Source organism: Xenopus laevis, chromosome 3L, assembly GCF_017654675.1.
Source record: "Xenopus laevis strain J_2021 chromosome 3L, Xenopus_laevis_v10.1, whole genome shotgun sequence".
NCBI lineage: Eukaryota > Metazoa > Chordata > Amphibia > Anura > Pipidae > Xenopus > Xenopus laevis.
The window spans coordinates 135,625,966-135,649,178 of NC_054375.1; the positions used below are offsets into that span (position 1 = coordinate 135,625,966).

Genomic DNA, 23,213 nt, shown 5'->3' on the forward strand with positions numbered 1-23,213 from the left:
GATCTCTCAGTCATCTTACGGAGGAGCCGGAAGATGGATGCGTGGAACTCCTCTGGAAGAATCTGTGCCGAGTAGGGATGGGCACATTTTTTTGCCATGTTTCGCCGCAGAAATGATGCCCATAGACTTGTATGGCATCGTGCGACAACAAAAAGAAAATCTGCTCATTATATAGTAGTGTTTCTGAAGCAAACACATCAGTCTTACCAGTGCAGGGCAACAGTACATTATTTTTCCATTACTTTAAAACACTTTCATATTTTGGTGTTAATGTTCCTTTAACCTGACCTCAGCTAATCGAGTAGATTGATTAGGGGAACCATGGCCAGTCAACTGACTGATGATGAGCCAAGTCATTAGTAGATGAGATGTCTGATTGGCATGATTTTCTATTTTGGAAAGTAATACAGTGTATATGATATAGTTACACTAATGATCAACTGGCCAAATTGCGAGGCAAGTGGGGACTCACAGATTGCACCATTGCACCCTCTCTAATGATGTGGGCATCTTGTTAATACTGTATCTCTACAAAGCATGGCAAAGTTCACGTTGGATAATTTGTCTGTGCCACATTCAACCATGACAGTCAACACTAAATGCCCTGTGCATACAACGGCTTAGCCTTTTGGGCTGCCTGATCAAACAGCTTTTTATGTGCCGGCTGTTTGCCGATGGCTTATTTATCACTGGCATGAGGTCATCACAAAAAGTCAAATAATCCTTTTACATAGAACTTGTTAGAGGCTTTATACTGACAATATCTCACGCACACACACACAACAGTAATATTCATCATTCAACAGCAGATTTCATTTCTAGTACCCAATGTGCAAAAAATAACCCAAGTTCAGATGTTTAGAGGTTGACATCTTGAAACATGAACACAAGAAACATGGCAGCCTCTGGTGCAGTGGAAAGCAAATCCTTAGGGATATGGATCAAGGGGTGTTGTATAAGCATTTTTAATTATTATTACTCATTGTAGGGTGTTTTGCATTGACTTTCTCTGGATAGGAAGTGTTGCAAGTTTCATGTACTGCCAGTTATACCCCAAAAAAATGTTTTTTTTGGGGGGTATTAAAGGCAGCTGTTAGAATTGATACAAACGTCGCTAAAGCTCCAGAGAAGCTGCTGAGAAATGTATCAACTAAATGTTGTAATATTGTAACAGTTCAGAAGCTGCACCTGAATTATTGAGCTCGCAGACTCAAACACCATAGACACAAGCATTAAACTCTAAACTTAGATTTGGAAAAACTGTAAAAAATAAAAAATGGAAAGTAAATGAAAAAAGTCTAATGTTTCTGGTGAAAACAGTTGAACTGAAAAAAAAGTGTTTGGAAGGTGAACAACCCCCTTTAAAGGAGCTGTCCACACCTTTATTTTTTTTGCACAATGAATGAAATCTAATTGTAAGCAACTTTCCGATATACTGTACATTAAAACCACTGAAAATGTCTATTTAAACATATTTGGAAATGGCATTGATATAGAGAGCAATATTTTTTACCCCTTTCTGGTCTCTGGTTCTAACTCTTGAAACAATATAAGAGAAGCCCTTAAGGCCCCCATACACAGCCGATAAAAGCTGCCGACAGACCATCGTCACGTGTGTAGAGCCCTCCAACGGGCTTTCCTGATTGATATCCGGGCGAAAGTCGGTCAGGTGACGATCGGACAGGGTAAAAAATCCTGTCGGATCAAGGCCACATCTTTTCAGTGATGCGGTCCCACGATCCGACCGCCCGTTTGGCCTCCATTCTGATCCGATATCGCCCACTTCAATGTAGGCAAATTGGGAAGAGATCCGCTCGTTTGACAACATTGCCAAACGAGCGGATCTCCCTGTGTATGGCCCCAGCTCTGTGAATCAGCTGGTATCAGAACAAGCAGTGCAGAGAATATAAACAGCCAGGTAATAGCAATCACATTTGCAAATATATTTAAAAACCATGGTTGTGTTCCCTTTTAAATGAAACACTACGGCTTTGTCGAATTAGGAGCTACAGTATATTGGAAAAACCTGTTTTTTTTTCTACAGCCATAGCCAGTGCTGTAACATGCCCTCATTTTACCTAGCAATAGTTTTCAATGCAGTAGAATCAACTCCTGATAAAAGAATGTTGTATTTTAAGGAGTATTACAATACCTTTGCACCGGAATAGCAAATGAAACGGAAGTACATTGAATGATAAGAACTGTACGAGACAAACACAAACATATTACTCATTCTTCTCCAGGTGTAAGACCAGATGCTTCCCTCCTATGTGTAGACCATACTGCACCACATCAGGATACTTGCCCTGGGATAACATAAAACAATAGTTCATGAAGTCAACTGTTCCCTAAATAAAAGTAAAAAAATAAATAAAACCAAAGATATAGGGGCCGATTCACTAACTTCGAGTGAAGGATTCGAAGGTAAAAAAAACTTTGAATTTCGAAGTTTTTTTGGGCTACTTCGACCATCGAATGGGCTACTTCGACTATGACTTCGAATCAAAGGATTCGTAGTAAAAATCGTTTGACTATTCAACCATTCAATAGTCGAAGTACTGTCTCTTTAAAAAAAACTTTGACCCCCCTAGTTCGCCATCTAAAAGGTACCGAAGTCAATGTTAGCCTATGGGGAAGGTTCCCATAGGCTTGCCTAACTTTTTTTGATTGAAGGATATTCCTTCGATCGTTGGATTAAAATCCTTCGAATCGTTCGATTCGAAGGATTTTATTGTTCGACCGAAGGAATTATCCTTCGATCGTTCCATCGAACTATCTGCGCTAAATCCTTCGACTTCGATATTCGAAGTCGAAGGATTTTAATTCCTAGTCGAATATCGAGGGTTAATTAACCCTCGATATTCGACCCTTAGTGAATCGGCCCCTTACTGTAGAACAGTTTATTGCTCCTGATTAAATTAGCAGGGCTGATTGTGCCCTTCAGTGAATATTTAAAAAGTAAGAGAGACACATAATTCAAAGTGGCCCTTGCTCCAAATGACCTTAGCCAGCCCAAATAATATCTGGTGGAGCTACAATTGCTTATTGTTTGGGTAGGCCATGAATATGGCCCCATGCATGGCCCAACAAAGTGAATTTATTTAAGTTTTCCCATTCCCCCACATTAACACGTTTCAGTTCCTCTTGAAGATGGTTCAAGAGGAACTGAAACACAATGAAAGCGCCTGTCTGTACATTTACAGCAAAAAGCTGAAGAGAGTGAACCCAGGAAAAGCATGGCGTGCCATTGGTTTTATATGATTTAAAGCATTATTCTGTATAATCAACAATTTGCTGTTGTGTACAAGTCATATGAGGGAAGACTTTGAACGGCGTGTTTGGGTGTGTTTTCTCTTATCTGCAGTGGGCAGTAAGTTTGACATGTTTATCATTTAATTAGCCCATAGGCTAACATTGGTGCCAAGCTATGCCATTGGTGCCAAGTTTCCCAAGATGTAATTCCGCACAAGCCCCGTCCAACTCAGGGGAGCAAACTTGAGGCTAATGGGACATGTAAACAATTTTGGCTAAAAAATGCCAGATCTGGCACTGTTAAGAAATTTTCATTCAAGCAGCGACACTGTGATTGCTGAATGCTACAGCCCATAAGTGCATCAGGATGAGATTTGATTTGAAGTTTACCAAATTTACCAAAATATCCAAACTCTTCCCACTTGCAACATTAGCTGCCCAGTAAACTGACGCTCAAGGCAATGTCCTTTGGGAAAAATAAATTGAATGGAGGCTCCGTATTCCCTTAATATATTGGCACCCCCAGTGACTCTACTTTTCCTTCTTCTTTAAACCCAATCTCGGCCCTAGGAAAACTTTCTAAAGTTTATGTGGTCCTCATTGTTTATGGTAAAGACTATGGGGTAAATTTATCAAAGAGTGAAGTTCCGCCACTAGAGTGAAATTCCGCAGCTCTCCATTCATTTCTATGGGATTTTGAAAGACGTATTTATCAATGGGTGAAAGTGAAATTTCGCCCTTTGATAAATACTGTACGCCTTTAAAAACCCCATAGAAATGAATGGGAAGTGGCGGAACTTCACTATTAACTTCACTCTTTGATAAATATACCCCTAAGGGGCACATTTACTTAGCTCGAGTGAAGGATTAGAATAAAAAATACTTCGAATTTCAAAGTATTTTTTTGGCTACTTCGACCATCGAATTGGCTACTTCGACCTTCGACTACGACTTCGAATCGAATGATTAGAACTAAAAATCGTTCGACTATTCGATCATTCGATAGTCGAAGTACTGTCTCTTTAAAAAAAACTTCGAACACCTACTTCGCCACCTAAAACCTACAGAGCACCAATGTTAGCCTATGGGGAAGGTCCCCATAGGCTTTCCTATCTTTTTTGGATCGAAGGAAAATCGTTCGATCGATGGATTAAAATCCTTCGAATCGTTCGATTCGAAGGATTTAATTGTTCGATCGAACGTTTTTTCCTTCGATCGTTCGATCGCAGGAAATGCGGTAAATCCTTTGACTTCGATATTCCAATAGTAAATGTGCCCCTTATTGTTTTACCAAGTGATGTAATAATTTACTTTGCTATAAGCACCGAAAACAAATTCCCTTCTAGATTAATGCCATGCGCATACTCAGTCAGCAGGTCTACTAAGAACTAATAAATATGTGGATTAGCTATTTCTAATGGGTTATTCTATGTTGCATGGTGTTAATGCACACCGTAGGACAACAAATGAGCTTTAAAAAACACACAATAATTATACACTAACACTTATGTTGTTTTTTTGGGAAACAACACTTTAATAAACATATATTTCCATCAGATATAAATCTATTGGTATTACTTTTAGGAAGGTATAGTTGCAACAATGAATTTGCAGAACTACAACTTCAACATACCTCCTTTGAGAACACAAAACATGACAACAATGGTTCCATAGTAAATCACATGTATTATTATGTTAACAAAGGCACAAAGCGTGACATGTGTGGTAAATACTAGACATAATATGACTATATCTGAGCTTAGTGAACCTCCTTTAATAACGTGAAAAATAGTCAATTCTATGGGGCCTATTTATCATGCTGTGTAAAAAGTGAAGTGAAGCATTACCATTGTTGTTGCCCAAAGCAACCAATCAGCAATCAGATTTCAACAGTTAGAAAACAAAAGCAAAGATCTGGCAATGCTTCACTCCACTTTTTGAACAGCATGATAAATAGGCCCCTAAGTGTCTTCTCAACTTATACACAATCAAGACGTATGATAGAAAAGCCACAGCAAGTAGCAATAACTATTCAGCTGTCTGAAATGAAATTACCAGACCTATTGAAAACATTGTGATTTTTATTACACTGTAAATGCTGTATGAGAATAAGGAAACATCAGCAGCAGGCAGGGGACATACCTGAACATCCCTCTTGTGCTGAGTATGAATCTTCTTTGGGAATACAACTTCATAATATGGTTCAAATGTTAACTTGAAAGAGGCTGGAAATTAGAGAGAAGAGCAATTAGCATAGTACAATTCTGAAGGCAAATTATAATTAAGTATATCTATGAGGTATCTATGAGAACCCAGATCAACCCTCATACTCTGTATAAATAACTGGTTCCAAGTGTTGCCTTTTACATGCTTTCTGCCCTGCCTTTGTCCATAAAAGGCAAATATATTGGTATAAGTGAAGTAGAGGCAGGCACTTTCAGATTTACTGCAAAAAGTTTTATTTCACAACATGTCTCGGGCAAAGCCCTTATCACTTGACTATTAACTTTTTGCAGTAATTCTGCAAGTGACTGGCTCCTCATACTCAGTCTGCCAATGCCAGGATCCATCCATTTCACTACAGGTTCTCACCACCCAGTAAAATAGCCCTTCCTTGTTCTTTAATTGCTATTTACTGAAAGTGTAGCAAATGTTTATGAGCCTTTCAGATAAAAGGCAATGCATCCTGTTTTGTGGGACAGTGGCTCCACTGATCCTGGGAATATATTTTGCTTCCCTGCCATAAAGCAAGATAGAGCTGCTGTTGTTTTTTAAAATAAATAAATAAATAGAACTAGTCACATCAAGACCAGGAAATAGATTCCCCCAGGCAATAAAAACAACTCTAGTTTACACAGTATTTCCCATTGTTTTCATGCAGGAGTAAACACCTTGTATTCTGACAACAGTTCAATATCTCCATTTGAATATGAGAAGCGAGGGATATACGAGTCATTATCACAATGTGTAATCATCATTTAAGAAGAACATGTCATGAAACCAGATGTTGCCACACACATGATTTGATAAGAGTGAAGTGTTTAAAAACTTCCCTTTTTGGTCATTTTTTGGCAATGAGCAAATTTCTTACTAATTAAAGAATTAAAATTAACTCGGAAAGCGCCGGCATTGCTTTAGGTGTAAGTCAATTTAGGCAAACAAGTTAAAAACCATGGACAGAGTATAGGAATTCTTGGAAAGTACAATACATTTTTTCTACGGCTCTAAAAGACCCACTATATTTGTATTTCCTCATGTATGAAAGAAACAGATCTCCTAGAACCTATCTGGTCATTTGGTGGACTTTGAAAAATCAAAGTTTTTTGGGGCAAATCCTTCGATTTGAATGCCCTAAAACTTCGATTCGAACGATTGCCTATTCACCCAAAGTTAAAATTTTTAATAAATTTCCATTGGTCTTCTTTATTCGAATTTTGAAGTTATGGGAGTTCAAAAAAACTCCCATTACTTCGAAATTCGACACTTGATAAATCAGCCCCCTAATAAACCCAATAGGCTGGTTTTGCTTCCAATATTTATTAATTATATCTTAGTTTGGATCAATACTGTTTTATTATTACAGAGAAAAAGGAAATCATTTTTAAATATTTAGATATAAGGGAGCCTACGAGATGTGTATGTGTATATATATATATATATATATATATATATATATATATATATATATATATATATATATATATATATATATATACACATACATATACATATATATATATATATATATATATTTATTTATTTATTTTTATTTATTTTTCATCCTTGAAAAAGGCCCCAAGGGGGGCCGAAACGTTGGACAAACATGCTAATAAAGGAGGTGATTTGATTCACTAAAAAAGACTTTAGAGTGCGGTTCTGTGTGACAAATTAAGTACAACTACTTTGAACCTGCACCCACAAATACGCTTTAAATCCGGATTAGAGTGCGGTTGCCTGAAAGTTTGTGTGTATGTATATATATATATATATATATATATATATATATATATATATATATATATATATATATATATATATATATATATATACATACAATTCCAACAATTGTGATGCACTAATCACAGGGTTCTTTGTCAATACTGGAGTATAGGGTGCTGATCTCAATGGCGGTGAGTAATTCCGCTTCTCATACTATATTTGTCCAACCAGATCGCACTCCATGTAAAAAATATAGCCTTTATTTAGCTTGTTAAAATGTAGCAAAAAAGTGACATTCTTAGTAACAAAAGCAGTAGCGTCATATGTAGCAAGACACTTATCTTTAGGAAGTCCAATATAAACGCTCAGTTTGGCCACACTCACGCGACGTTTCGGGAAGCATCAGTTCCCTTTCTCAAGCGTATTTTTCGTGTAGCAGCGTGTAGGACTCCATTGCACAAATCGTTCGCTTCCTTGTCAGGCGGAGCTTGCGTGGTAAGTAACTGTGATGACGCGTCCTCACAAGGGGGACGGATCTGCACGTCAGTAACCACACAACTCCACCCACCCGTTGCTATCCCAGATCCATAGTTACAACTGAGAAAGAGTATGCTAATATACTGTTAGACAGCAAATTATATGGGCGTTTTTCGCTATACTAGATGGTCATAATCTCTTAAACACATCAGAATATTAATATAAATGAGGAGTTACAGAATTATTCGCCAGGAATTGAAAAAATAGAAAAAATAGAAAAAATTTAAAAAAAAATAATAAAAAAATAGAAAAAATACAAAAACATTCAAAACAATTCAACAAAATATATACAAAAAATATATACAAAAAAATAGAAAAAATCAAGAAAAATATGCAAGCAGATATTAAACAGATTACGAAAAGATACGCAGAGTAATACTTGCACAAATCAATTGCAAGAGGCATATCTGCTTATAGAAATGGTAATTACAAAAAAAGATGCAAATCAAAGTCACGATTTAGACCTTGTGGACTAAGTGTGCCCAACCTATCAATCCATTTGACTTCTGCTCTTTTTAGTGCTAAGGCACAATCCCCTCCTCTCTTCAGAGGTGGAACGTGTTGGATAACCCTAAATTTCAAATCATCAGATGTATGTCCATGTTCCAGACAGTGTCTGGAAACTGGCAGTGACCTGTTGCCCGTATGTATAGTTGATCTATGCTGGGAAAACCTATCCTTAACCTTTTGGGTGGTTTCCCCAACATAGACCAGCCCACACGGACAAACCAGCATGTATACGGCAAAATTGGTATCGCATGTGTTGTAACCCCTAATCTGATACTTCTGATCCCTATGGGGATGGTCAAACTCAGGACCCACAAGTACATAGCGACACTGGGCGCAACCCCTACATCTGTACATGCCTTCTTTCCTTGGACCCCAAGATCTTTTCGTAATCTGTTTAATATCTGCTTGCATATTTTTCTTGATTTTTTCTATTTTTTTGTATATATTTTTTGTATATATTTTGTTGAATTGTTTTGAATGTTTTTGTATTTTTTCTATTTTTTTATTATTTTTTTTCAATTTTTTTTCAATTTTTTCATTTTTTTCTATTTTTTCAATTCCTGGCGAATAATTCTGTAACTCCTCATTTATATTAATATTCTGATGTTCTTAAGAGATTATGACCATCTAGTATAGTGAAAAACGCCCATATAATTTGCTGTCTAACAGTATATTAGCATACTCTTTCTCAGTTGTAACTATGGATCTGGGATAGCAACGGGTGGGTGGAGTTGTGTGGTTACTGACGTGCAGATCCGTCCCCCTTGTGAGGACGCGTCATCACAGTTACTTACCACGCAAGCTCCGCCTGACAAGGAAGCGAAAGATTTGTGCAATGGAGTCCTACACGCTGCTACACGAAAAATACGCTTGAGAAAGGGAACTGATGCTTCCCGAAACGTCGCGTGAGTGTGGCCAAACTGAGCGTTTATATTGGACTTCCTAAAGATAAGTGTCTTGCTACATATGACGCTACTGCTTTTGTTACTAAGAATGTCACTTTTTTGCTACATTTTAACAAGCTAAATAAAGGCTATATTTTATACATGGAGTGCGATCTGGTTGGACAAATATATATATATATATACACACACTTTATTACATTATATGACGTGTACAGCATCATATTGGATACTATGTCCAGTGGCAAAGCAAATCTCTTAAAAGAAGCGTAAGTAGGCTTGACTTTTGTTTTATAGCAAAATGTTGTTAGACTACATCTCCCAGAATGCCTATACCCCCTTTTTGACATTAGCTTGATCAGTTTGGGTTATGTTATGGGCCTAGGGTCACTTGGGAAATGGTTTGTACTAATAAAAATATATTAGTTCAAACCATTTCCCAAGTGACCAGAGTCATACAAACCCTCCATGGCCTTGTTTGTTTGTGAAGTGATGAATTCCGGGACTTGAAGTCCCTTTACTTTCCAGAGAATCTGTGCACCACCCACTATGGAAAGCAGAGGGACTTCAAGTCCCAGAATTTATCATTTAACAACAGAAAAAGGTGATGAAGGTGTTGTATTGTGCCCCCCATATAAATTGTCCTGGCAGCACAGGCAGACTTTATGATTTTCTCTCAATCTGTGGAATCGAGTATATCTATATAAAGTATATCTATATAAAAGAAAAATACAAACGTTATATTTATTTTTGCAAGTTCAGATGCTGCTTATACACCTTTTTCCAAATTCCCAACTGAGCTTATGTGAAAAGGGGGTTTGATTTTGCCTTTAATGTTGAAGAATAGTGGTGAGCAATGTCTAGGCAGGACCTACGGGTAAGAAACTGAGATCTAGAGCAACACTGTTCAAATCCTATGTTTAGTGGGCCAAGTATCTGCCGTATCACACTTGCAGATGAATTATATCACAATGATGACATCACATAATGAAGCGTATGGAGCCCCTGAGTCGGTTTTGCACATGATACATAAGCTGAAGAGTTGTTATTTCTCCAGACATACAGATAGACAGTTCTGCTTTGAAAGAGGTCACATGAGGACCCACACATCTTTCAAACCCACAAGAAGGTTGTTTCGTTTATAAATGAGGAATTTTCACTTCCTTATATGTTTTCTTACTATTTCAAGAGTTAAAAGGCTAGTCTTATAGTGATAGTGCTTAAGTGTGTATTTTTGAGTAGGGATGGGCGAATCTGTTGTTTCGCTTTGCCAAAAATTTGCCATTTCTATGGACGACACTTTTTTTTTTGACGCGTAACAAATTTTTCTCCAATTGGAGTCTATGGCCGTCGTTTCCACGGCAAAACTAGGCGAAAAAAATTCACCCATCCCTATTTCTGAGCCAAAATCCGCCATATTTGTGCACTGACAGGGCGGGAGGCAATGGATCTTGTTTGCCGCAGGTGGAAGAAATGCAACATGTGACACTAGACTCTCTTTGGTGGTTACCAGGTCACTATACCAACATGCCTGGGTTCTATTTTATTCATGGATATGTTGGATTAAGGCAATGGGACTTGGTATGTAAGTGTCAGACATCACCTTCACCTACATCTTTTCTAGCACTTACACAATTCTAATGTTTTGCCACAAGCAATTCCCAATTCCACCAATGCAAAGTTATGTTCTGATTTTTTTTTTCACCTGTGCCGGAGGAGATTAAGCAAAGGGTATTAAAGGCTACCTACAAGCTGCACCTTTTCACAGTTAGTTTAGACACCGTGTTGACACATACTCCAGATAAAACGGTTTTCAACTTTTACCTAGGAATTATGTGAAGTGGCATACACATTGTGTTTCATCTGAAACAAAACTTGAAAAGCAGGTACAAGACTGGAGATTAGCAATGCTGTGCGATTAACGGCTCCAAAGTAGACGCAGTGTGATCAGGCGAATATGCAGAATAGATGCTTAAAAAATATGTTGTAAGTAATGATAATAATTTTGGGGGGTTGCATTATGACTAAGTGGAACTGTATGGATCGCTTTACATTTACAGTGACCCCAATTTTTTTGTTTTGTCACTATTACCATGTTGTTCACATGTGTTCCATCTACAGAAGACATTATATGGCATGTAGGTTTGGAGTCGGGAAGACTACTGTGCAATTAAATACAAGGCACAGAAACAAAGGCCTAAGGGTAAAGGGAGGGGTACATGGGAATGTTACTGTTTAGAAATCAGCCAAATAGCTCAAGAGGACAGTTTCTCCAGCTCTAATTAGAACACAGACTTAGGATCCAATAACACCTATAGAAAGTCATCTGTAGCCTCCGGCTGTTGTTAAGCCACAATGGGGGATGCTGGGAGTTGTGCTTCAATATGAGGGGCTACAGTATGGACAGGGTCGGAATGGGCTGGCGGGATACCAGGAAAAAAAACAGCTCTCATGGGCACTGCCAGTCCAGATCCACCCCCTTTGTGATGCCTTTGGCGTGGCTTCACACCTCCCTCCCTTGCACCCGACGCAGCTGCAAGAGGAAGAAGTTAGGTACAGGGGGTCGCAGCTCAGGCAGGTGGGCCAGAGGGGCCTTTGTGTCAGGAGCAGGGGGTGTGGTGGGCCCCGAGACAGCAGCCCCCCAGTCTGACGCTTAATATGGATGTCCTTGTATATCTTGGCCCACTATGTATGGTCATTCCTCATATAGTAGGGCTTATGGTGCAACTTTGCACCAATTCATGTGCAATGCCGTTATTGCTCACATTTACCACCGCTACAGTAAAGGATCATTCCTACTGTCCATTTGCCAGTTGCTCTGTTAGTGCATCTGGCGCAATGACTGTATTTAACACTTGTATTGTGATGAGCTCTGTTTGCATATGTGTCCATTGACCCATTTAACAGCATAAATAAGTGATGTATTGATGACTGCCCCAAGGGCCGTCCATGTCTAAAAACACAGCTGAGAAATTTGCATTTTTTTGCACTCTGAACTACTTAGTCAATGAGCCCTAGTGTGTTTACTAGGAAGAACTTTCCAAAGATGTAGCAAAAGTGTAGGTCCTGCAGAATTCCCTAGATTCCATCTACAAAGCAAAGAAATTAAAAGCCTTAGGTCTTTCCTTTCCTTCAAAGTCAACATGCAACACATCACTTCCCATGTAAAAATAAAATGAGTTTCGGTCAGATCCGCATGAGTTCTGTAGGGGTTTTTTGCTGCACCTTTTCTGTAATTCTATAGAAAAAATATTTGTATTTATTTTTAGTATTTGGAGATCTTCATACAGGTATGGGATCCGTTATCTGGAAACCAGAAAACTCAGAATTACGGGAAGACCAACTCCCATAGACTCTATTTTTAAAATATGATTGACATTTTTATTAGCAATTTATTAATGTTTTATTAAATATTACTTATGGCCAATGAAGCAATATCAGGAATCAATTATTTTGACATATAATTAATTATTCTTAATTCATTCACTAATACTACATTTATATGTACCAGTCTTCCCCAATGCAATTTTTTCTGGTCATGTTAAAAAAAACTTTATACATCTCCTCCACTGACTTTGTTTCACACATCATAATTGGCGATAATTTTGTCTATATTTTGCGACAGTTCTGGAAATATGAGACAATTTACGTAGAGTGGATGGGATCATATAATGTATATGTGCACCAGAAAATGTGCAATGACAGAAGTGTTCACACTTTAGTAAATCTGCTCTTGTGCTTTTTATGCCATTTTTTCGCCCCAGGTCATTACCGCTGTCTATCACCCCTAAGTAAACGGATGCCCAAGTCTGTCTGTAACTCAACTGGATAGGAGGTCCCTGATACGATATCCAGGATGCTCGGGACCTTAGATTTTTCTGAATAACAGATCTTTACGGAATTTAGATCTTCATACCTTTAGGGCAGGACTCCACGGACGATTCCGCTGCGATCCGAGACGCTGCGCAAAAACGCAAATAAGGTAAGTAATGCTACTGTTGGATCGTGTCGCATTGTTGATGCAACTCGACACAGCTGTCGGATGCAGACGAAGCGTGCAGCATCTGCATCCGACAATCACGTTGCGCCGCATCAACGATGCGACACGATATGACAATAGAATTCCTTACCTTATTTCCGTCGCATCCGATGTGCCGCCTGCGATTTTGTGCAGCCCGTCGGATCACGGCGGAATCGTCCGTGGAGTCCTGCCCTAAATCTACTAGAAAATCACATAAACATTAAATAAACCCAATGGTTTTGCTTCCAATAATGATTAATTATATCTTAGTTGGGATCAAGTACAAGCTACTGTTTTATTATTACAGAGAAAAAGGGAATGTTTGGATTATATTGGAGACGGCCTTCCTTTCTGGATAACGGGTTTGCGAATAATGGATGCCCTGCTGTATTTCAGTTAATCCTCCGGGGGAAAAAAAGTTTAAAACACTGGAACTTGTCGCCTATTTACAGAAGCACACACAACACACACAAAAAATGAATTCTGCCCAGAGAGTTCCTGTTAATTCCATTGATTCGATATCAATGATCCTTTCCTAGAATTTCCCATTCAGGAGCCAATTCCAGCAGCAGCACTGGCACCAGATAAACGTCTGTCTATTCTAATTTACTTTTAGAACTTTTTTCAGGCGATCCAAATTAGGTCGGTGCTTTCCAACCCCCAAAAACCCCTCTTTTCCTTCTTTTGGATTCATTAGGACTTATTAAAAAAAAGCAACCCCCCCGTGCCATTCTGCGCTTTGCCCACAGTCCCTAAGTAGAGAGCAGGCAGAGGAGGTGGTGGGTGAGCGGACGAGTCTTACCTGCAGACTGGGGGAGCGTGAGTCCGGCAGTGAAGAGCAGCACAGGAAGCAGCATGTCCATATCCAGGGGACTATAGTTTTTCTCCCCCCCGTGTTTGTGCAAGTAGTATCTCCTGCAGTCCGCGAATGAGCCACAAGCGCTGGGCTGCCGAGCGATTTATAGGCGGACTGACTCACTACAAGCGAACAGGTTACTCAATAAGCAGCCGAGACGGAAGTTCAACTTACACTTTATTGTGTGTGACTCCCTTTGGGGCGTGTGTGTGTGGGCCCTACAGGTATATACAAACACATTGAGTGGCGCATTTATTTATACAGCAGTGGGGCTGTCAGTGATGTTGCTCCTGCCGCTGCTGCCAAGGGAAATGAGACATTATAGAGGAATTCCTCCGCTGTGTAACTGAGAGTACTATTGGAGGGATTGTCACCTAGAGAAGAACATGTAATTCTCATACCTTACATCTGACTAGTCAGCTGCCCATAATTGGCTAAATAGGGCTGGTCTGATCATTAGCCACCAATGCTAACTGGCCCATCATAGTGACAGCCACTGCTGGGGGCAGACTGCATTAAGGGTAGGGGCAGATTGGGGGAGATTTAGTCGCCTGGCGACTCTTCTGTGGGGCGACAATCTCCCCGAACTGCCTTCTACCTGCTTGAATGAGAAAACGCCAGCGCAATGCACTTGCGGCGCTTCGATTTCCGAAATGCTTGGCAACTTCAGGCGATTTCGGAAATCGAAGCGCTGCGAGTGCATTTCGCTGGCGTTTTCTTAGCCTAAAGCTGCCCGTGCACATGAGGGTCTGGCCACATGAGCAGATTCGGGGAGATTAGTCGCCAGGCAACAAATCTCTTATTTGCAGCGACTAATCTCCCCGATCTGCCTTCCGTCGGCTGAAATGTAAATCAACCTGGGGGCAGGCACACGGGACGCTTTGTTTTCCGAAGTCTCGCCTAATTGCCTCACAAGGAAACTTCGGGCCTGCCCCCAGGTAATTTACTTTTTAGCCGACGGGAGGAAGATCGGGGAGATTAGTCGCCGCAAGGAAGAGATTCGTTGCCCGGTGACTAATATCCCCGAACCTACCTGTGTGGCAAGAGGCCTGGACTGGGAGTCGAAATAGGCCCTGCCATTCCAAGTACATAGATGCCCAAACTGCCCACTATATGGTATCTTTCTATGGAACCATACAGCAGCCCGTCGCATTTGCCAGAACCCACAGTCTGGGCCTGGGACAGACCCTAAGATCTTCTTATTTGACAAGGTTGCTAATTGAGTGGAAATCTGGCCAATTTGGTAATTGAAGCTGGCCATAGACACACAGATCCTATCGTACCAATCGAGGATTCGTACGATTTTCGGATCGTGTGTGGCATGTGCCGACATCTTTCGTCCGGCGGAGATCGGTCGATCGGTCAGGTTTGATTTTGACCCGACCGATCCCGTCCGAGCCCATGGCACATCGTAATCAGATCGTTTGGCCATACGGCCGAACAATCAGATTACCCCCGATATAACCATGTTTGTTAATGGCATATCGGGGAAAGATCCGCTCGTTTGGCGATGTTGCCAAACGAGCAGATCTTTGCGTCTATGGCCACCTTTACAGTCTGGGCCCAAGGGCCAACGGTTGGATCATAATGGCAGCTGATAGAAGCCAGTTGGAAAATAACTGGTTGAGATGGGACAGTCAGGTTGGCAAAACAGTCAGGTTTAGGAACTTCAACTAACACTTACTTACGAAAACAAACCTCTCAGCAAAAAGCACAAAAAGCAATGAACATGAACTATATGTAACTTTTTTATATACTTTCATATTTTAAAAAGTAGTTTTTTAGTGTCAGTATCACTTTAAAGCTGCCTGTGAATGTTAAGATTGGTTGGCAAATGAGAAGATCTTTACCTAATTTGGCCAACTATGATATGTGCCAAATTGTGTTGATCTGACCATTTGCCCTGTGCCAGCCACCGTATCATAATGGGCGCATATGCAGGCTTTAGTGATGTGCCGGCCGGCCAGATACCCGTGTGTTGAGCAGGTTTGGGATGACCTCAGCACCCCTTTTGCCGGTGGCATTCTTTTCTATACCCTCGTGTTGCCCCTGCCCCTTTTGTGACATCACAGGCAGGGTGGGTCTATATATATAGAGCGGGGTCGGGTTGGGGTGTGGGTCGAGTTCTTTTGACCCACTCATCATTATTAGATTTGCCAGGAGAGGGCCGCATTAATGCTCTGATACTCTCCCTCCCAATGGGATTTTCTAACATTTTGGACCGTGTTTAGTTGCCTGAAAATTCATCATAATCTGCTAATACCTTGAAAGCTAAAAAAAAAAAAACTGTAAATGGCAAAAAGTGCCCAAACGAGTTGTGGGCATTTTTACAGTAATTTGAATCAAGGGTACAATTGTTACTGTATTAATTATTTGCTTGTGAAACAGATTGCAAGATTTGAGGCCCCCATACATGAGCAGATATAAACTGCCGACAGATTAAGTCAGCAGTTTACTGGGCAGTGTATGGGGTGGATAGGGCAGGGTGAAAAATCCCATTGGATTGAGGAGTCATGATCGGATCAGTCTGATATCGCCACCTTAAGCTGGGCATATCCAGAGAGATCCACTTGTATGGCGACCTCGCCAAATGAGCGGATATATGTATGTATGGCCAGCTTTAGGGCTGCTCTATTAACATTCAAGTTTTTGGGAAACAAAGCACAAGCAGGGGACTATTCATTTTCAATTAGGTTAAAATACTTTTAATAAACTGGGAACATAAATTCATTTTTAGAAAATATTCCCACAGATTTCTATACAATGACCTGGGTGATAGCTGGCAATAAATACAGTGCCCAAGATATGTAAAATAATTTGAAAACTTTTAGTTTTTCACAAAATGGGTTGGAAAAGTTTAAAAATCTGTCCTAATTTATTATAGCTTTGGACTTTACAGAATGTTATTTTTAACCCCAATATGTGAAATTCTTGCAAGAATTCATGGGAAATAGATAATAATTTAAATAATAATTTTGCTGTGCTCTGCCCAATGCATTTTAATGCATTTTCCGGTGGTTAAAGGAGAAGGAAAGTCCTGTTATACTTGGTGTGCCAAAAGTTAGGCACCCCCAAGTGATCGCATTTACTTACCTCCTAACATGTGAAAACTGCGCCAGCTCAGGTTTCTTCCAGTGAGAACCACGGGGTGTAAGAATCCCGGGCCAGTGCCGCTTATGTGACAGGTAAACCTCATCATCTGCCTGATGATTTGCCATAACCAGTAGCTTCTTAGCAGCTGCTCAGAGCACAATAAGCATGTGTGTGTCAGTAGCACTCATAACAGAATCCAAGATGGTGACCCCCTGTGACAACTTTGAAGGCCTGGATCATTACTGCTATTGAGATACTGAGCATTTAGGCTGGTGCATAAAGCTCAGTATATGAAATACAATATTTCTACCTTATTCGTTTTTAGTGATTCTAATGTTTTACCACTAATAATTCACACTGGCATCAATAAAACTGTATCTTTGGATGTTTTACCATCTGTGTTAATGCCATTGCCCTTAGACCTGACAGAAAGAGGAGGGAAATAGTAAGGCACAGGCAGTAGCTTTCTCGGCTGCACCAAATCACTCAGATTCAAGAGGCCTTGTTTGTTTGGCAGGACCATGTCCTCTTTGGATAAGGTCCCTGATTATAACTGCTCCACTGTCAATGTCTTGGTTCATCAAGAACTGAAGTACAATAAAGCTTGGACTACTGTACTCGCAGTTACTTCCTGGACAATACAGCTTTCAATTCGGTCACATCGGATCTCATTGGCTCAAAACTACAAAAATTCAACAGGATTCCGAATAACGTTGTTAAGGTGTTACTGCCAAATTTTTCAAGAAACCTTAATCTAGACTTCTACCGCACTGTGGGCTTTTCCAAGTGCTGGGGGCCATCGACTACACTTTAGTTTAATTGGCATCAAATGCTTATTCTATGTCCTATTTTGCAATATAATACTTACTATAATAAGTGTGTAGAAATATAATGATCTGATGGGGGTGACAGAACCTGCCACAGTTGGAAAGGCTCAGAGAAGAGGGAATATGTTCACTGGTTTCTAATAGGAAATGTTAGCAATGTTACATAAAAATAAATCCTGCCCACTGGGCACCTGTAGACTACTAGCCAAAACATAAGTTTGGGTCACCACCGTACTCACGATCTTCTTTGGAGCATTGCTCAGTCTCCTGGCTTTTCCTCAATGTCTTACTCAGACTCTGTCACGGGCTCCCTCTTGGTCTTGCAGTTGCAGGCAGCACCTCCAGTCCCCCTGGGAATTCCTTACACAGACAGGTAACCTTTCTGCTCTGAGAGAACTTCCTAATAGTCCCACTAGAATTGATACTTTTCCACAGGACAGCCTTTATATGGAAATTGAGCTCCAATATGCAAGCTGGATTTACGGAATGGAGTGGAGTAACTGGCCTGCTTGTTCCTTCCAGGATACTCCAGCTTCCAGGACCTGACAACTAAGGTCTTTGAACAGAGAAACCATTCTCAGTTAACAACACTTTTTCTGGAGCTTACATGTCCCTCTATGGAGAACTTAAATGGAAAAATCACCTTTTTAAACATTTCCTTAGTCACTCTATGACAACATGTAGCAAGCCTTTTCATTTCAGAGACTCGTACTGTGTGTATTTTCCATCCCTCACTAAAGCCTTTGTCAGCCAACTCATTACCATTCTCTACCATTCTCTACTTATTTAGGATTGCCACAAAGCTGTAAAATCTATTGGTCTGCTGCTTTATGTTATCCACAGGCCTATCCTTGGGCATCCTCATGATTCAATTTATGGAGCTCATTCAAAATAATCTCATTCAGACCATTTATCTACCGTGAGACCCAGAGATTGAGTTAATACGTGCAGGGCAGGGTGCAATGTGCAAAACATGGACATGGATTGGGGCAAGTCTTTGCATTCAAAAACTGCAATGCTCCATGAATGCAGTATAGCTTTCACTCAACAGTGGTCTATTCATGAGGAGCAGATGGAGGAGCTACATAGAAGACTACCCAAAGGCAATTTGTTCCCTCTTACACTTTACTGTGCATCTAGCACTGCTAGGTGGTTTGAGTGATTTCCAAAATAAGAAAATACCAGACTGCTGCACTCACAGGAAAAAAACAAACCTAGAAATGAAAATGTTCATTAAAGGGGACCTGTCACCCCTGAAAAAATAATTCCAAATCCTATTTTATAATGTTACTCAAGCAAAATAAATTTTAATTAAACTGTATAAATCATTTGAATCTTGTTTCCTTCCGTCTGGGAATTCATAATTATAACAAGCAGGCAGGAGCCATTTTGTGGACACTGTTATTAAGACAAGCCTTGTATCATCTCAGAATCTTGTTTGTGCACCAGAATGGGGGACCTGATGTCCATCCCCATGTGCTGGTGAGAGAGGGGGAATGTGGGGAGAGCAGTGACATCTAGTAAGTGCTGAATGGAAAGTGAAATTTATTGCCTGCCCCGCCTCTATGCCTAAGGCATAGCATAGCTGCAGGCAATATTTGATTTTTATTATACAGTTTTTTATGTCTGGGTGACAGGTCCACATTAAGGATCAGTTACCTGGTATTCTATTTGCCTTGCTTTGTATTTTGCATTTAGACTGCTGTCTGGAAAGTACATTATGCTGAGTCTTCTCTAAGAGCTTTTAAAAATAAAAGCACATGACACGTCTGCGGTCTACCAACATCCTCTGCCTGAGAAAACCGAAGTCCAGACAGACTTCCCTCTAGATTCTTTATGAGGCAAAGTGTATATTGTAACAGACTAACTGATACGCAGTCATTCTCAGAGTGTATGAAGGAAAATCACTGCCTACCAAAGCAGGCATTTCAAACCAAATAAAAGAAACTAAAATAAAAACCCCTGGCCTCTTTAAAGGACTAGTTCACCTTAAAGGAACAGTAACATCAAAAAATAAAAGTGTTTTAAAATAATGAAAATATAATGCAGTGTTGACCTGCACTGGTAAAACGGCTACTATTGTTTATATAAATAAGCTGCTGTGTAGCAATGGGGGCAGCCATTCAAAGGAGAAAAGGCTCAGGTTACACAGCAGATAGCAGATAAGCTCTGTCTGTCTAATGGTGTTATCTGTTATCCATTAGTTAACCTGTGCCATATAGCCATTTTTCAATTTCCGGCATTGCTCCACAGCAGCTTGTTTATATGAACTATAGTAGTGTTTCTGAAGAAAAAAGATCAGTTTTACCAGTGCCGGGCAACACTACATGATATTTTCATTACTTTAAAACACTTAAATCTTTTGGTGTTACTGTTCCTTTACGTATGATGTAGACTGTAATATTCTTAGAGACTTTGCAGTTGGACTTCATTTTCTTTTTTAAAATTGTTTAGGTTTTTGTTTAACAGCTTTGCAGTTTGGAATTTCAGCAGCTCTCAGGTTGGGGTCCAGTGTACCTTAGCAACCAAGCAGTGGTTTGAATGAGAGACTGGAAGATGAATAGGAGAAGAACTGAACAGAAACATAAGGAATAAACAGGAGCAATAACATAGTAACCTCCCATTGTTGCCAGGGTCAATGACCCCCATTTGAAAGCTGGAAGGAGGCAGAAGACAAAGGCAAATAATCCAAAGAACGATATATAATTTTAAAAATGAATGCTAATTAAAAAGTTGGTAAGAATAGGACTTTCTATAGCAGTGATCCCCAACCAGTAGCTCGCGAGCAACATGTTGCTCTCCAACCCCTTGGATGTTGCTCTCTGTGTCCTCAGAGCAGATGCTTATTTTTGAATTCCAGGCTTGGAAGCAAGTTTTAATTGCATAAAAACTAAGTATAGTACCAAGTAGGCTGCCAGTCCACATAGGGGCAACCAAATAGCCAATCACAGCCCTTATTTGGCACTCCAAGGGACTATTTTATGCTTGTGTTGCTCTCCAACTCTTTTTACATATGAATGTGGCTCACGGGTAAAAAAAGGTTGGGGACCCCTGTTCTATAGTATGCTTAAAAGTATTGTTCTAGAAAGTATGCTCTGCAACATTGCTGTTGTTACTGTCACAGTGACGTACATCTCCTGGCTCAGGTCTCCAGTACTGAAGAGTATCTAGTCCTCTTGGCCCAGTGTCGCCACCTAGTGCAACTGTCAGACTTTTTCAGGTCAGTTCCCGCTTGAAGGTCCAACTATTGGTCAGGGCCCCTTTAGCTCATAACAAGGTTACAGATATAGGGAAAACATAAAAGAACTTGTACTGCTATCCCCAAAATGAAGATCCTGAGCATAGCAGCAATAATTAAACACTAGTGGGCCCTTTCATTAAGTTCGAGTGAAGGAATAGAAGAAAAAAAACGTCGAATTTCGAAGTGTTTTTTTTGGCTACTTCGACCATCGAATGGGCTACTTCGACCTTCGACTTCGAATCGAAGGATTCTAACTAAAAATCGTTCGACTATTCGACCATTCGATAGTCGAAGTACTGTCTCTTTAAGAAAAAACTTCGACCCCCACCTAAAAGCTACCAAGCTCAATGTTAGCCTATGGGGAAGGTCCCCATGGGCTTGCCTAACTTTTTTTGGTCGAAGGATATTCCTTCGATCGTTGGATTAAAATCTTTCGTTCGATCAAAGTATTTGCGCAAAATCCTTCGATATTCGAAGTCGAAGGATTTTCATTCCCCAGTCAAATATCGAGGGTTAATTAACCCTCGATATTCGACCCTTGATGAATTTGCCCCTAGCTGTTCATCTAAATAATAAATAGACTTCAACAAATGAGGAGTCTTTCAAAGGTGACCTTTATTCCTTATCTTCTAAAGGGGGCTGTACATGGGCCGATAAAAGCTGCTGTCCCTTCAGACCAAGTTGGCAGCTTATTGGACTGACGAGGACCAATATCATACCCAATTTTTATAATTCCCCCTCTTAATTTGGGGCCCAGTTTTCTCCAACCCTGGGGGAACCACCTTTAACTTGCGGGTTTCTCTTGCTATTTGTAATGCTGCATGAACTTGTAGGACATACCCCTTAGGTTGAGTTTGTAGATATCACAAAATAGACCTGGCTTCCAAAAAAAACAAGCTAAAATAATGGTTTGATGTAGTAGGAATGACTAATGTCAGATTCTTCATTGTACTGACTCGAAATTATTTCCCTGTGTACCGAAGCCCAATTACATCAAAGTACATTTGCCTGATCAGTTCTAGAAGGTAATGAGCCCGTAAGCATTGACTGATACCAGCACTCTCTGATCCTATCAATACCCAGAATATTCTTTCTTGTATTAAACACCACTTTACTGAACCTGGAACAGTACATTCGCACTGTCACAAGGAGCCTATAAATCTACAGAAAATATGTTTTTGTTAAAAAGAAAACTAGTGATATTATTTAAAGGAACATGAATACCAAAAAATGGAAGTGTTTTGGAGTAATGACAATATAATGTACTGTTGCCCTGCACTCTTAAAACTGATGTGTAGCCATGGGGGCAGCCGTAAAAAGCTGAAAAAGGAGAAAAGGCACAGGATATGCAGCAGATAAAAGAAAAGCTTGTTTGTATACACTGGGATTCTTCAGAATGTATCCGTTATCCAGGCCCGAACTTGCAATCTGTGTGTTCTGGCAAATGCATGAGGGGCTGCTGTATGGTTCCATAGAAAGTTACCATATAGTGGGCTGGTAGGGGGCTATTTGGGCTGGTAAATGGGCTGTTTGGGCCTCTGTGTACTTGGAATGGCAGGGCCTATTTTGACTCCCAGTCCAGTCCTGCTGTTATCTACTGTGTATCTTGTGCTTAAATGGCTGCCCCCATGGCTACACAGTAGCTTGTTTATATAAACTATAGTAGTCTTACTGAAGTAAACACACCTATTTTACCAGCGCAGGGCAACATTTAGGGGCAGATTTATCAAGGGTCGAAGTAAAAATTCAAAGTAATTCAATTAAGCAATAGTCCAAATTCGAAAAAAAAATCGAAAATTCGAGTATAGAAATTTATCATGTACACTTTAAAACTTTGATTTCAACCATTCGCCATCTAAAACCTGCCGAATTGCTGTTGTAGCCTACGGGAGACCTCCTAGAACCTATTTGGAGTCAATTGGTGGACTTTCAAAAATTCGAATAGAGCCTATTCACCCTATTTTTTTTAATAAATTTCAGTTGGTCTTTTTTTATTCGAATTTCGAAGTTATGGGAGTTCAAAAAAACTACCATT

The 23,213-nt window shown here is 40.0% G+C and overlaps 1 protein-coding gene across 2 annotated transcripts in view; it reads right to left on the minus strand.

Annotated features, from left to right (window-relative positions):
* The window catches only part of adam28.1.L (ADAM metallopeptidase domain 28, gene 1 L homeolog), a 45,359-nt gene extending 31,187 nt beyond the window's left edge, over positions 1-14,172 (minus strand). For both annotated transcript variants that reach the window (XR_001934928.2, XM_018253479.2), the window contains exons 1-3: positions 13,964-14,172; positions 5,395-5,477; positions 2,230-2,306 (exon numbers count right to left, since the gene is read on the minus strand). Coding sequence is in view for 1 of the 2 variants with exons in the window: in XM_018253479.2 (XP_018108968.1) it covers positions 2,230-2,306; positions 5,395-5,477; positions 13,964-14,024 (221 nt within the window). In the remaining variant the exon portion in view is untranslated. The remainder of the gene's footprint in view (positions 1-2,229; positions 2,307-5,394; positions 5,478-13,963) is intronic.
* Between the last annotated feature and the right edge of the window lie 9,041 nt (positions 14,173-23,213).